Source organism: Meles meles, chromosome 4, assembly GCF_922984935.1.
Source record: "Meles meles chromosome 4, mMelMel3.1 paternal haplotype, whole genome shotgun sequence".
In the NCBI taxonomy this organism is placed as follows: Eukaryota; Metazoa; Chordata; class Mammalia; order Carnivora; family Mustelidae; genus Meles; species Meles meles.
The window spans coordinates 118061030-118076517 of NC_060069.1; the positions used below are offsets into that span (position 1 = coordinate 118061030).

A 15488-nucleotide genomic window follows, 5' to 3' on the forward strand; every position below is an offset into this window, starting at 1 on the left:
TCAGTTTTTAAAAATGTTCATTTTTCTTTGTTATTATTTCTTCTGGTTCTATACTTAGACTTTATATTTCTCCATTTGTTTCAAGAATGTTTATCTCTACTTTGGGCATTTTTCTAATAGCTATTTTAAAGTTAGATAAATATGGAGTGCCTGAGTAGCTCAGTGGATTAAAGCCTCTGCCTTCGGCTCAGGTCATGATCTCGGGGTTCCAGGATCGAGTCCCGCATCGGGCTCTCTGCTCAGCAGGGAGCCTGCTTCCCTCTCTCTCTCTCTGCCTGCCTCTCTATCTACTTGTGATCTCTCTCTGTCAAATAAATAAATAAAATATTAAAAAAAAATTAAAGTTAGATAAATATGGAGTGCCTGAGTAGCTCAGTGGGTTAAAGCCTCTGCCTTCGGCTCAGGTCATGATTCCAGGGTCCTGGGATCGAGCCCCGCATCGGGCTCTCTGCTCAGCAAGGAGCCTGCTTCCCTCTCTCTCTGCCTGCCTCTCTGCCTACTTGTGATCTGTCTGTCAAATAAATAAATAAAATCTTAAAAAAAAAGTTAGATAAATACGTTAGATAACTCCAACATCTGTGTTACATTGTTGTTGGCATCAGCTGCTTTTTCTTTTCCCATGTGAATGTTTTCCTGGCTTTTGCATACTTAGTAATTTTGCATTGTATCCTGGACATTTCAAATATTATAAGTCCAAGTGTTCTTTAAATTCTATGGACATTGTTGACCATTTTCTTTTAGAAGGCATTCAACCTGGTTGAATTCAGGTCAAAGGTTCCAACCAGCATCATAGCAATTATAATTTCAATGTTATTTCTGTTTTCAAAAACCTTTGTGGTTTTATTCAGATCTAGTCCATGTATGTGCCACCTAGTGGTCAATCTAGAATTTGGGCTGTTGTCTGTCCTACAGTTCGGGTCTCAAAGTCTACACATTTATACACAGACCCATAGTGAGGTTAAGGCTGAAACTCCATAAACAACTTTATGGAGTAGCTTTGCTGATCTTTTGCTTCTCCCAATCTCTCCTACACCTTCCTTCCAGTTCTCTGAGGCTCCCTTTTTTGATCCACCAGCTAGAAAGCTGATGCTTTATGAACCTTATTCTGCCCTACTCTTTCCTTGAATGTGCTCTTCTCTGGGGCCAAGTGGTTGGAAAACAGAATAAAAGGAATGAGCATTTGTCACAACTTCTTAGGACCATGAGGACTCTCACTGTAGAGGATGGTTTCCCCTCTTCAGAATTTTAGCTATGGGTTAACCACTGCCTCTGTTGCTACTGTTGAGTACTTGAGATTGGGGGTTCATGCACAACAAGGGGTAGAAAACAATGTAGTATTTCCTTAACTTTTGCTGATCGTTAGCGAACTCCTTTCCCACTCTGAGCTGGAATTTCTCCTGGAGCTATGTCTGCAGATGCTTAGTTCTGGGTTTTAAGCAGCTTTAAGCCAAGGTAGTGGGGACACCACAGGGGGAAAAATGGGCATAGTCACTGCTGGCTGGTGGCATATTAAATTCCAGTCTTCTTCAATCTTCCCACTACTATTTACTTCTCAGTCCTCAAGTAGCTGCCCATGAATTCAAATAGCTGGTCTATGCAGGTTTTACCATTGCATTCAGAGGGGGACAGGGTGGAGTGTGCTTACTTCAAGTTAACCCAGAACTAGAACTTCCAAGGTAGCTTTTAAAAAAAAAAAAAAAAAAAAAAGATTTTTATTTATTTATTTTAGAGAGGGAGAAACAGAGTGAGCACCCATGAACAGGGGTAGGGGCAGAGGGAAATTGAGAGAGAATCTCAAGCAGACTCCCTGCTGAGTACGGAGCCCATTCAGGGCTTGACCTCATGACCTCAACTGAAACAAGAGCTGGATGCTCAACTGACTGAGCCACCCAGGTGGTCCCTTCCAAGGTCACTTTTGATCAACTATCACTACGCTTACTTGAGGGTGCCTTTTATGTTCTTCAAAATCCTAGGGTTTTGGGATGTGTTCTTAAAAAATCTTATCCTGCTACGCATAAATAAAATTATTCATAGTATAGGGGTTTTAAATGTAAAAAGGACAAGTTGTATTTTGTGAATGTATACATTAAACTTACCGAATTAGCAGATAGTATTTAATACATTAATAATCTGGCATCTAAAAATATATTAAAACTCTATCAAATAAATAATAAGGTTTCCAGAAATGACAAGAGCAGATATATCACATTTAAGAGTCATAAAAACAAATAATAAATTTTAAAAAACCCTAAAAAATGATAAGAATAACATTTGCAAGATAGATCTATGAATCTGCCCAAGAAAGCCCAAGGAAAAAAGTTAATGATCACTGGTGAGTGAAGTGTGAGCATGCTCACACACACACAGAGTACACTAAGGCTAAGATAGAGCTTGAATATAAAATTGGCTTTAACTGCCAACATTAATGATTTCATTTAACTGGAAGAAGCATAAACCTATTTCAGTTTATTACATTAAGGTATTCCATAAAATACCTGGAAGAATTTATAAACTTTTCCAAAAAAGAATGAGAAAGGGCACCTGGGTGGCTCAGTGGGTTAAGCCTCTGCCTTCGGCTCAGGTCATGATCTCAGGATCCCGGGATCGAGCCCCACATCGGGCTCTCTGCTCAGCAGGGAGTCTGCTTCCCTTCCTCTCTCTCTGCCTGCCTCTCTGCCTACTTGTGATCTCTCTCTCTAATAAATTAATAATAATAAAAAAAAAGAATGAGAAAGAGAGAGAGAGAGACTAACTTGGGGCCTCATACTTTATGGATGGATATATGTTATATCACCAGTCACATGGCAAAAATTTAGAAGATGGAGGGATAAACATGAAGTTTATAATCAAGAAAATATTTTTAGCTATAGTTGTTACTCGTGATCACTTCACTTAAAATGCATATCCACGGGGTGCCTGGGTGGCTCAGTCACTTAAGTTTGCAACTCTTGATTTCAGCTCAGATCATAATTTCATGGGTCCAGATATTGAGCCCCACATGGAACTCCCTGCTTGGTGGGGAGTCGGCTTGAGATTCTCTCCATCCATCTGCCTCTCCCCCAGCTTGTGCTCTCACTAAAAATAGATAAATCTTTTTAAAAATGCGTATCTACAAACTGAATCATAAATGTTCCCAAATTTTACCATATGTATTTCAAGACTATCAACACTACTTATCATTTATGTCAAAATATACTGGTAAAAGTCATAGGGAAGTCTCGAAATTCAAAGCACGTGCTTAGGGATAACCTGTGTGTGTGGTTACACTTTAAAATATTAATGTGTCCAGGGGTGCCTGGGTGGCTCAGAGGGTTGTGTCCGACTCTTGGTTTTGGCTCAGGTCGTGATCTCAGCATGATGAGACTGAACTTCACATTGGCCTCCATGCTTAGCATGGAGTCTACTTAGGACTGTCTCTTCCTTTCCCTTTGCCCCTTCCCCACAATACGTGTACTCTCTCTAATAAATAAATAATTCTTTAAAATTTAACATGTCTGATGTTTCAGAATCTGCCCAATGTGTTGCTACTCATTTAAAGAAAAAGAAGGAAAAACATTTCAGAAGGCTAGGACATCAGTCTTACCAGGGGAGAAAAAAAGATTTCAAAGAGCATTACTTTGTAGGCATCTGAATCTAATTTTTCATACTTAATATAATTATTTAAGAAAGAATTAATTTGTAAATTGTTCTATTCCATTTTAGAAAATCTTTAGCTTTTTGAAAAACCTCATAGAGATTAAGAATATACATTTGGAGTCAGATTGTCTAGACTCAAAATCCAGGGTCCTGCTTATTTGCACTATAACAGGGGTCAATGTTTTTATGTAAAGCCCAGAGTATAAATAATTTTATGCATTACAGACCACATTACAGTATCTGTTGCTCTTTTTTTCTTAATTAATCCTTTAAAAATATAAAATTATTAGTTCAAGGGCTATACAGAACCAGATTGGTAGTTGCTGACACCTGATCTATGTAATAGAGATGCGAACACCTATTTCATAGGGTTGTCAAGAGGACTAAATGAATTAATATATGTAAAGTGCTTAGAAAGTTCCTGGCACATACCAAAACTATAAAAATGCTTATTATTACTACTACATATCTAAAGAATTTTGTTTTCAAAATACCTACTATTCCTCTAAGACTTGTATGTAGCATTACTTGGTGACTTCAAATTTGAAGAAAGATTTAATTTGTCCCTCTTGGTTTACTCTAAATCACCAGAAAAAGTTTAGCACTGTACATTGATGAAACTCCAAGTGTGGCATTAAAATTGAGTGATCAGAAGGAAGAGTCAATAATGGTCCTGAGGAAGTCCCTTGTAAATCCCAGCAGGAGCATCCTTAGTGAGAAAGATTCACTATGAATATAATAACTACATTACCTGAAACATTCAATTAAACACAATAACCAATTTTCTATTATTGTAGTATTTCCCCCCAGCCACAGAAATGGACAAACCTATTTTAAATCCATTTAAGTGAACATTTAATCTGTTTTATTTATTTTTAATCTAAAAAGTAAGAGAATAATCACAAAGCAGAAAATATGCATAGTTAAAATGCTACAGCATTTTAACACACCACAGTTACATGTAGAAGGTATCTGCTTTAAGTATTACCAAGAGTAACTGCATATATTTATGGAAATCACAACGTGTTATGCCAAGAATTCTAAAAAAAAAAAATAACTTAAGCAGTCAAAAAATAATTCACAGTTTTTAGCAGATAACCTATAAATGAAAAACAAATTTATATAAAACTGAACTCTTTTGTGATTTACAAGGCATGGGCTGAATAGGGCCACATATAAATACTTAAATATAATACATACAATAAGTTTTGAACATTTTATGAAGTGTTTATATTGAAAGATAGAGCTTAATGAATTACAATTGCAACAGAGTGATGTCTAAACATGAAAAAACACTTGCTTGAGTTTTAATGCAGTAAATTTTAATTGTATACCATGTTAAATACAAATGTAATAACCTCAGCTTATCCACACTTTTATGGCATCCTGTAGTCCAATGTGCTTCTACATAATCTTCACATGAAAATATACAGTAGAATAGATGTTAATAGAGCATAAACTAGATTTGGAGATCATGGGAACTAAGGAAAAAGTACTTTTCTCTCCTAAATATTTTCACAGGTATGAGTTACAGCAGTTTGTGCAGTACTAATTAATTTAGTATCAGCGTAGTTTTAAAAAAGTATTTTTATTACTCATTTATACCCAGAGTTGAAAATTTGAAGTATTCAGAGACTTAAATGAAGAAAAAATCAAAAACAAAACAAAATAGTAGTCACTTTTCTCTGACTTTCCCACACCATCCTGGTCTCCCACCCCAATGAGAGACTTTTCAATCCTTTTCGCTATCCTTGTGGCAGATAGCTCTGTATTTCTACTATCTGTAATACTCTTGTCTCTTGAATGCATCTATCTTAAACAGATGGTTTGGTTCCAAATCATAGCACCAGCATTTACTAGTGCCATTTAGCAAGTAACTTTTTCAGGTCTCTGTTTCCTTGTCTATGAAACAAATAATAAAACCTACCTACCACACAAGGTTATTGCAACAATTAAATAATGCAAAATCCAGTATGTGTAGTAATATCTAGCTCAAAATAATAGTGTCCATATAGTGATTATTGTGATAGCTATTATATATTGTTCATATGGTGATAGCTATTATTATTATTGTGATAGCTATTATATATTGTTCATATAGTGATAATTATTATTATTGAACTATTATAATCATTCTGGTGGATAAGGATTTGAACTCTAATATACTCTTTCTCCATCCTCCTAAGCTATTCTCCTATCTTCCAGAACAACAGCATATAAGTATTTTGTTAAACTACATTCAGTGTTTTCATGACCCTTTTATATTTGAGGCAACTCTAGATTAATGAGAATCTCACTTTGTATCCTCATCAAAACAGAGGCCTGCAAGCTAGCTAAAATGCTGGACTATTTAAATATTCTGTGTAACTTTTAATTTACCAGATTCCAAACCACTGGGATTTTTGGCCTAAGAGAAACTGAATTACAGAACTTTACTTTTAAAATGATTTCCATTCAAATCTCTATGGCATATACACCAATACCACAGTTACGGTAACATACCTGTATTACTCACTTATCATTTGCCTCCTATTTAATTTTTATTTTCTTTCAAGATTTTGTATATTTGAGAGAAAAGGGTAGGAGCTGAAGGCAGATGCTCAACTGACTGAGCCACCCAGGTGCCCCTTGCCTCCTGTTTTTATCATTTTCACAGCTAAGGACATGGTAAGATGTTTTACACATTGTATATTACATTTGTTCTTTATATGTAGTGTTTTTCAGGATTGACACCCTTGTTCTATATACTGTTTTCTAGTGGTTAATTTAAAATGAAAGCTTCTATTCAGAGTTCACAATTATAAGTGGTCTCTAATTAACTTTTGAGAACTAACAAAATTCGCATAGAGTAGATGCCTGAGATGTGTCTAAAATTCTAAACAACATTTTTGTAGCTGTTTATGCTCAGGAAAAACACAGTTTGGTGAGTCACAATTTATTTTAAGAAAGTGCTATAGTAATTGCAGGCATTTTAAAGAAACAAGAAGTCAGTTAAAGTAATTATTTAAGAATCATTAATTCATTTGCATACTCCTTAATCTTAAAATCCAAGATATTCATGTAGCCAAAAATAAAATTAGATACTATGTGTGAAAAGGTTCTCAAAATCACCCTCATTAATTTTAAGTTCTCTATGGATAAAGAATATGTCTTGATTTATTTACCTTGTATCACCATTGCCTGGGACAATGCCGGACTAGTGTAGGTACAGAGAGGTTCAATACACATTCACTGGATAAATAAATTCAGCTTAATTTGTCTCAGAAAACTTACAAATGCTTGACAGTAAAACACTAAATATTACGTTAGCTCAGCATTACTCTTTTCAGCGTAAACAAAGTACACTAGTCTGTACATTGTATATTATGTTTATTGATAGTGACATATAGTAAAAATTTTATGTATATATTAATTACCCATGGTCCCTTATAAATATTTAAAGTTCTTTTTCCAAACACAATCATACTTCAAAGTTATACCATAAACTAAACTTTTTAAGACAATTTTAAAAAGATGCATTAAGGATATTATAAATCATGATGAGATTTGAGATGGCTTATAACTCTGAGTTTAAACATTCTAATTACAATCAAATGTAGACTTTTACTAAGAAGTTGATAATTCTGGGGAAGGAGCCCTTCTGAGGAATGATTTAGTTTTAATATAATTAATAGTCAGATTAGCATACCTGAAGTCCTATGTTCTTAAAAAGTTCATTCAGAGTCCATAAATGCAAGCAGAAGATTATGAAGTATTCCTAGATGCACAAACATCTTTTTAAAAATTTGTAGTATCCAGTGTGCCTTAAGATACATTCCTTGAATTGAAAACTGTTGAGGTTTCCAAATACTATCTTTTCATGTCTTCACAGCCTGGATCTGATCTGATAACAAAAACCAAACAAAAAATTATCAGTCTCCACAGGCAAAATCCATTTTCTAAAGTAATCCAAGAAAAATCTATAAAAACGCTGTGGAAGCCTATGCACACAACTGTTTGTTTAAAGCACAAACACACTGTAGCTTTTGATTCTGTCACTGTACATGTACACAGTTAGGAGCCAACTAGTTCTCCAAGGCTTATATGAAAAATAGCAGTCCCTTGGCTCATCTCCTCTTTCTTTCTTAGGCAACCATTTCTAACCCCTTTTAGGAGATTTACCTCTGTATCTCTAAGTAATATACTTTTTTTTAAATTACTTTTTGAAATATCAGTTCCTTCAATGTAGTATGAGGCTTCAGTTCTCACTCTGTGCTGCCCTGCAACCCTCGTTATGCGTCCAGCACTCCCATTCTTCTACCACAGTAATTTAGTCATATGATGACTCTACATGCTACTCACAAGTGAGACAGGTTGTATCTCCCTCCGTGTTATTCTTCCTTTCTTCTATATTTTGTTTTCCCTGTTTTAATAAGTGTGCCTTATTCTCTAGTCCTGTCTTAGTTTTTCAAGATACTTAACACTAATTCATCACACTGTTTAAACCTTTATTACTACGAAGCACATTACATAGCCTATGAATTCCACTTTCTTGAAGAATTCTCCATTAGTCTTCTAAAACTCTCTAATGTGGACCAGTTATTCTCTCTGTTTGCCCAGCCATCTTCATAAAGGATCTCTCATTACCATTCTAGGATTTCATTATCTTTCATGATCATCCTGAGGATCCTTCACACAGGCTCTTATACTGGTTTTCCTGTTTCGTGGTATCTTATTTTCTCCTCTTGGTTTATTCCCTTGTCTTTTAAGAGTATACCTCTCAATGGCTACTTTAGTAAAAGGTATAGAAAGTACATTCTTGAGACTGTGCATGGCTGAAGATGTTTTAATTCTACAGTCACTATAAACTGACACTGCCTGAGCATATAATTCCATTATTTTCTCCTTGGACTTTTCCAGGCATGGCCCAATTATCTTACAGCTTCCAAATGTTGATTAGAAATCTGATGCTAGGGGCGCCTGCGTGGCTCAGTGGGTTAAAGCCTCTGCCTTCGGCTCAGGTCACGGTCTCAGGGTCCTGGGATCGAGCCCCGCATCGGGCTCTCTGCTAACCAGGGAGCCTTCTTCTTCCTCTCTCTCTGCCTGCCTCTCTGACTACTTGTGATCTCTGTCAAATAAATAAATAAAATCTTTTAAAAAAAAAAAAAAGAAAAAAATCTGTGCTATTTCTGTTTCCTTATCCTTAACATGAAACTTATTTTCTTCCCAGGAAGCCTGTAGAATCTTCCATTGTCTTCAGTGTTGAAATTAAATAATGGTGAGCCCTGGTGTGGGAATGTTTTCATTCACTGCACTGGGCTCTCAAGAGGCCTTTCAACTAAATTCAACATTCAGTTCTGGAAAATACTGTTTGGTGATTTACTTGGTAAATTTTTTCTCTTCTATTTTCGCTCATTCTAAAATTTGTATTATTTGGATATTGGGCCCCCTCTTTCTTTTCTTTCTAATTTTACATTTTTGCTCTACTTTCTTGAGAGAATGCTTTTATCTTCTTTTTATTGAGTTTTCAATTTCTTCTGTTCTATTATTTTCCAAGAACTCCCCCCACCCATTGGTCCTTTTTAAGTAGTATCCCTGGTCATATTCATGAAACTAATACCTTTTCTTATCTCTTTGAGGATACCCCAATAGTTTTTTTAAAAATATTCTCCCTAAATAAATACTACTTCCTCTAACCCACTTTTTTGGTTTGTTGATGTTCCATTATTTTTAATATTTTGGTCCTCAAATGCCTGATGATACTTTGCCATCTTCTCGTAAGTATGAATGAACACTATAAAGCTGACCAAAATTTCAATATGTATGTGTGAGGCCTATAAAATATGATCTTTATTCTAGTGTAGCTAGCTACACCATTTTCTTGGGAATCTTTGTTGTTAATAGCTTTAGATCTTTTCTCTCGCTGGTCAGATTCCTCAAAGATGACTTTCTTTCTTTTTTTTTTTTTTTATTTGACAGAGAGAGAGAGGTCACAAGTAGGCAGAGAGGCAGGCAGAGAGAGAGAGGGAGAAATAGGCTCCCCACTGAGCAGAGAGCCCGATGTGGGGCTCGATCCCAGGACCCTGAGATCATGACCTGAGCCGAAGGCAAAGACTTAAACCACTGAGCCACCCAGGCGCCCCAAAGATGACTTTCTATATCCTGCATACTGACAGTGTCTTCTTGGAGACACAGGAGAAGGCGGAAGATGATTACACTTTGTGGTATAAAGACTTTCATTTATTCCTCATTTTCAGATCAGCACTGCCACACACAGTTGTGCTTGGTATTCCCCAGTCTGGAGATACTCTGACTCTCTCCAAGAATGAATCTCCAATCTTTTGGGGGGGCGAGAAAGTGTAACTCTCTTATCTTTTCAGCCCCACCTCAACCTTCTTTCCACCTTTCATCAGTATCTGAGCCTTTGAGGGGATCTGCAATGTAAAGTAGGATGCTTTCCAGCTTTCCTCAGTGCTAGTTTAGAATTCACCTTTCTCAGGTCTCTTAAATCATCCAACATTCATCAGACATCCAGCTTCTAAAATTTGGTTGCCATTTTTGTCACTTTTTTTTTTTTGTCCCTGTAGGGTAATGTCTTTAAACCAAAGGCCCCCCTATTAGTTAGATTTGAGAAGAGGATGAAACTAAGTGTGTGTTCAGTCCTTTATCTTCAATTGGAATGTCCACATGCATATAAAAGTCTTATTTTAAAATCTTGGAAGGCCGGCGCCGTGGCTTGGCTGGTTAAAGCGCCTGTCTAGTAGTAAAATCTTGGAAGCATTAACTTTTCCCAGATGAAGTGATAAAGTGATAAAAATGAGTATGTTTCATTAGTCATGTGGAAATACTTCTTTTTATAAATATCTCATTTGAGGGGTGCCTGGGTGGCTCGGTGGGTTAAAGCTTCTGCCTTCAGCTTAGGTCATGGTCCCAGGGTCCTGGGATCCAGCCCAGCATCGGGCTCTCTGCTTGGCAGGGAGCCTGCTCTCCCTGAACACCCCCCCCCCCACCCCCGCCGCCTGCTTCTCTGCCTACTTGTCATCTCTGTCTGTCAAATAAATAAATAAAATCTTTAAAAAAAAAATCTCATTTGAAAGTTTCAGAGCTAGAAAACAACTTATGCCTCTGCAGTGGTTTCTGTATATTCTTTGGTGGTTTTCAAAAACATTTCATAGTCTACTCAGGGGTTCTTGTCTTTGGGTTATAAGATATAGGTAATTATTGAAAATCCTTTCAAAAGAGAAGGGGATCATGGCACAATATATGTCATTTAATATTTTACTCAAAAATTTTCAACATTAAAATAGTAAGATTAAATTGGTCCAAAATGAACCAGAGGCCTTCTTGTTTATCATACTAGGAAATTTCATAGTTTTGGAAGCAAAATGAAAAGATATAAATTCAGAATATCTTTCATAGTTAAATTTACATAAAAATTCGTTGGCTAATAAGTTAAGTTACAGGCATGGATTAGTCTCCTATATTTACTGCTACCTAATTTGCAAAATGGGCTTTTACCTCTTTTTAAATCCAGAGAGAGAGTCTGGAGAATCAAAATGTAAACTATTTACTATTACAAAGGAAAGATGAACAAAGGATCTCCTATTCAAAACCAAGCTGATAACATCTATGTACTAAGTTTCCTCCTCTCCTAAATAGAGAGCACTTAGGTAGAAGGTAAATTTAACATTTACTGGGTTTTTTTTCTTATCTGAGACACTTGAACACAGTGTTTTATTTAATCCATGCAATTTCTGACATTTTATTTTTTATTTGTGTAGGTGATGAAAATTATCTTCAAAAGAAAATAACAGAGAATTGTTAATAGTAAGTAGTAGAATAAATCTGCTAGACTCAAAAGCTCAAATTTTTTTTATTGCTATTCTATATTCCCTACATAAGATAGGGAAACTGTTCACAGAAAACTGCTCTAAAAGTTACATAAAATAATATGGTAACACAAAGGCTCAAAAATACTTCCAATAGTGTATCTTCCTTACAAAAGGGGAAGTAAGATACAAAGATAATAAATCAGACAAATCAAAGACACAAAAATTCGTAATAAGACCAGAGTTGGCAAGTAGAACTGTGATGTTAGATCGTTACTGACACCTAGTGGCCTTGTTATTACAGACAAAATATACCAACAAAAAAAGGAAGCGAGAACTACAATTTATCAACCTATTTTCAGTAGGTACTATGTTTTTATGAGCAACAGTAGGGTTTTAGCCATGCTATATCTTCCCTGTGAGCAATAAGGACTGGGAAAATAAATCAAGGCTGAACATATGCTTCTGATCTTCTGTAGAACATTGCTCCTTAACCCGTTTTATGGAGAATAAGTCCCATAAAAGCATCAGAAGTGTAAACCACTTCTTTATCACCATGAAAGGTTCTCAATTATGTCTTACTTAATTGTAAAGTATGACTATGACACTCTTTATAGTTTAATGGTAAATGTCATATGTCTACACAGAAACAACAATAAAAAACAGTCTGTGCAGTTTATGAAAATACCATATTTTACTAATAACACATAAAAATATTTATCAGATATACATTTAATACTCTGAACCAAAGAGATAGTATATCTCTTTATGCATGATCAAGCAGGCTATTCTTAGATTCACCAGGATATGCATAAAAGAACACAAAATTACATATATAACTAGCATTAAAAGGTCAGTGTAGAAGAAATTTATAAAAAAACTTATAGCCACAAGACTACAAGTAGAATAAATAATATTTTGTTATTCATCCTTGTTCAGGGCTGGGAGATTCTTGATAGGAATGATCTCACAAATGGACATTTTTCAGCCTGACTCCGTTCCTGTATTAAAACAACCTTCAGGACTTGTTTTCATTCACAACTATGGCTCTGTGTGGGTCACTGTTTGAATCCATTCCTACGGTTATAAACAATGTAATCTTAGAGGAAAAAATACATCCTAATTTATTCCTTGATATGGTAAAACTACCAATCAATGATAGCTATTTTAGATGAATAACAAATCTGCAATATACAAAACATCAGTAGAACACTGGTATCTACAATACTAAATGAGTATTAAAATTTGTGTAAACATGTATAAATGGAGCTATACGAAGAGTTCAGCATGATTCTTAGGAGATATATGCCATTCAAACTTATTTTTAATTATTGACAGTTAAGGCCCAGAATTTGTCCCAAACTTCAAATGTGCTTCTATCACTAGATCTGACAGAAATCTGGTGCCATAAATTGAAATTTTCTAGAGTTGCCATGTATATTGACTGTAAAGATGCAAATTATTTATTTAAATAAATCCTTCAGAAAAATGTAATAGAAGTAAATGTAGCCTGTTACAAGTAGAATAGATTCTTACCAAACTTATGTAATTGACTATGATTGCCATGGAAGAAAGAATATTTACTGGGACCTTTTGAATTCTGGAGGATTCAAGTAGATAACAAACTTAAATGCTTTAATTTGTTTTATTATTATTTCTGTTCTTGTAACAGGACACCACTGGAAACATTGGTTATTTTATCAAGGTTTTGACTAGAATATCATATTTGAGAGAGACAGACCTAGACTCAGATATGACCAAACGGCTTTGAGGAACTAAGGCTGACTTCACGAAACACGGTGCATAAAGCCCCTTGAAAATACCTTGCTTACAGAGTTCCCAGCAGCGTCACCAGGTGAGTAAAGAATGTCATTCCTGGCAGGTACAGGAACCTCAGGATATACTGGGCACCTTGTGAAGAGGAATCCGCCTAAATCTACAGGAATTGCAGGCATGTCCGATGGCAAGTACTTGACTTGGCTTCTGGCCAGGAGAGGCTACTTATGTGAATAATTAGGCCAAGTTTATTAAAATTGGACTTGTTTTGTAGACAAATTCATCTTGATTTGGCTATCTCTGGAAATGAGGGTTATTTTAGAGAGAAAAATTATGTTTCAATAACCCACCTTTGCAGATGCTAAATCCTAGTTTTGATTATCCTTAAATGTTGTTTGCTTAAGCTAGACAACTTGAGGTAAATTGCAGAGATATAGTTTTTATATATTTACTATACAATAGCTCATATACTGATCATCTTATTGCTTGTTATGCTGTAGGGATAATATGAGGACCCCCATGTGCATATTATTTAAACAACTGGAAAATGGGATTAATCCCTGAACAACTGTATAACTCAAATATCACCTTGACCAATTTCCTTATTTAAGGAAAATGAAAATTTTTTTTAAAAGCTGGAGCCTATCTCACTCCATGAGGTTAATTATAGACTTGTGGAGATAATGGATGACCCCACTTTCTCTATGATTGGATTGGACGATGCATTTGGGTATGCACTTGCCCTAATCTCTTGAGACAAGTCTCTCACTTGACAGTGATTCCTTGTAATTAGGATATTGTTAAGGCTGGACCTCAAACAAAGAGGGCTTCTTAATGGTTTTATTCCTTAGTCATATTTGTCCTAGGAACTACCTCTATTAATGTAAAATTACATGTAGAGACTTTAGCCAAGCATACAGTGACCATCTTTAAGCCTGACATGGCAGTCACCAGCAAATTCAAAAGATGGCCCTCTAAAACTGAATAGCCCTTGATATCTTAACACCAGTTAAAGGATGCCCAAAATTATATGACTGGGTCCTAATGAAACCCACTGACTATGTATCTCTAACTTGTGTCTCAGGCTGGATAGGTTGCCTTACTTTGGGTTTCACCTGAATGCATAGACACATTATTAAAATCATTACCAACCCAGCCAATTTTCCAAATTTAAAACAACAGTGGACACATTTTGTGTTACATTGGTATGACCACCTAGCATCCATCTTTGTTCCCTCTTTGAGACTGGAGGATGTTTTGCACATGGAAGCTCTTAATTAGTACATGATCAAAGCCCTAAAGGACACCCACAATAGCATTTCTCCATTAAATACTGAAGTAATACATATGCATGAACCAGTTTTACAATATAGAATGGCATTAGATGTTTTCACTGCTACATTAAGGTGAAACTTGTGCTAAAATAAAAACAAAATGCTGTTTATACATTCCAGATTACCACAAAAATATATCTGGGTTTCTAAATGAATGAATACTCAAATTAGCACTTTAAATGATCTCTCTTTCCTTTACTGATTGCTTTACACTCCTGGACTGGAGGAAAATTATCAAAGGTCAACTATCAAAGCTCTTTTATTCTGATTTCTCTTTCTCATTACAATATTAATCTTATTCTGTTATTTCTGGTGTCTCCCTGCCTAGTGTCAAGACTCCTTCACTGCCTAACTTCCAGCTGACAAATGATCCTTTCTACTCATGGAGGTTCATATATGTTGACCATGTTGGATTCAGCTTCCTCCCCCTTTTGTATCTTCTCTATATGCTCCATAACTGACCAATACTGACGCATAGGTAGGGACATCTCCACACCCCATTCAGCAGGAAGAAGTTACAGAAGATGAGACCTTATCTTCAACATATTTAAGGGTCAAAACTGTTCATGGGGAAAATGATGAGAGAGCAGAAGGCTTGCTGAGGACAAAGCATAAGCAGACACCCTGCCATCTGCCCTCCACCACACTCCTCAGTAGTCTATATGACACATTCTTCCAGGAAGCTCCTAACTATCTTAATGTTAATGCCTTGCTAGAGGGAAAAACAACCTTAACTACAAAAGCAAGGCCTCCCTTATCTTGTAGGTCCTCTTTAGCATATAAAAGTTCTTTCTAAAACCTCCCATTTCCCCTATTTCTCCCAACCTCACAGTATATAACCAATTGCTCCTCACAACCTCAGTACAGGTCTTTCTGCCCATTGGTCCTGTCCTGCCCATTGGTCCTGTCCTGTCCAAAAAAACAAAACAAAACA

The 15488-nt window shown here is 35.8% G+C and overlaps 1 protein-coding gene across 2 annotated transcripts in view; it reads right to left on the bottom strand.

Moving 5' to 3' along the window:
• Nucleotides 1-4504: 4504 nt before the first annotated feature.
• ARL6 (ADP ribosylation factor like GTPase 6) overlaps nt 4505-15488 on the bottom strand; it is a 44378-nt gene continuing 33394 nt past the window's right edge. For both annotated transcript variants that reach the window (XM_046003295.1, XM_046003294.1), the window contains one exon: nt 4505-7519. In XM_046003295.1, the coding sequence (XP_045859251.1) occupies nt 7494-7519 (26 nt within the window). In that variant the 3' untranslated portion in view covers nt 4505-7493. The remainder of the gene's footprint in view (nt 7520-15488) is intronic.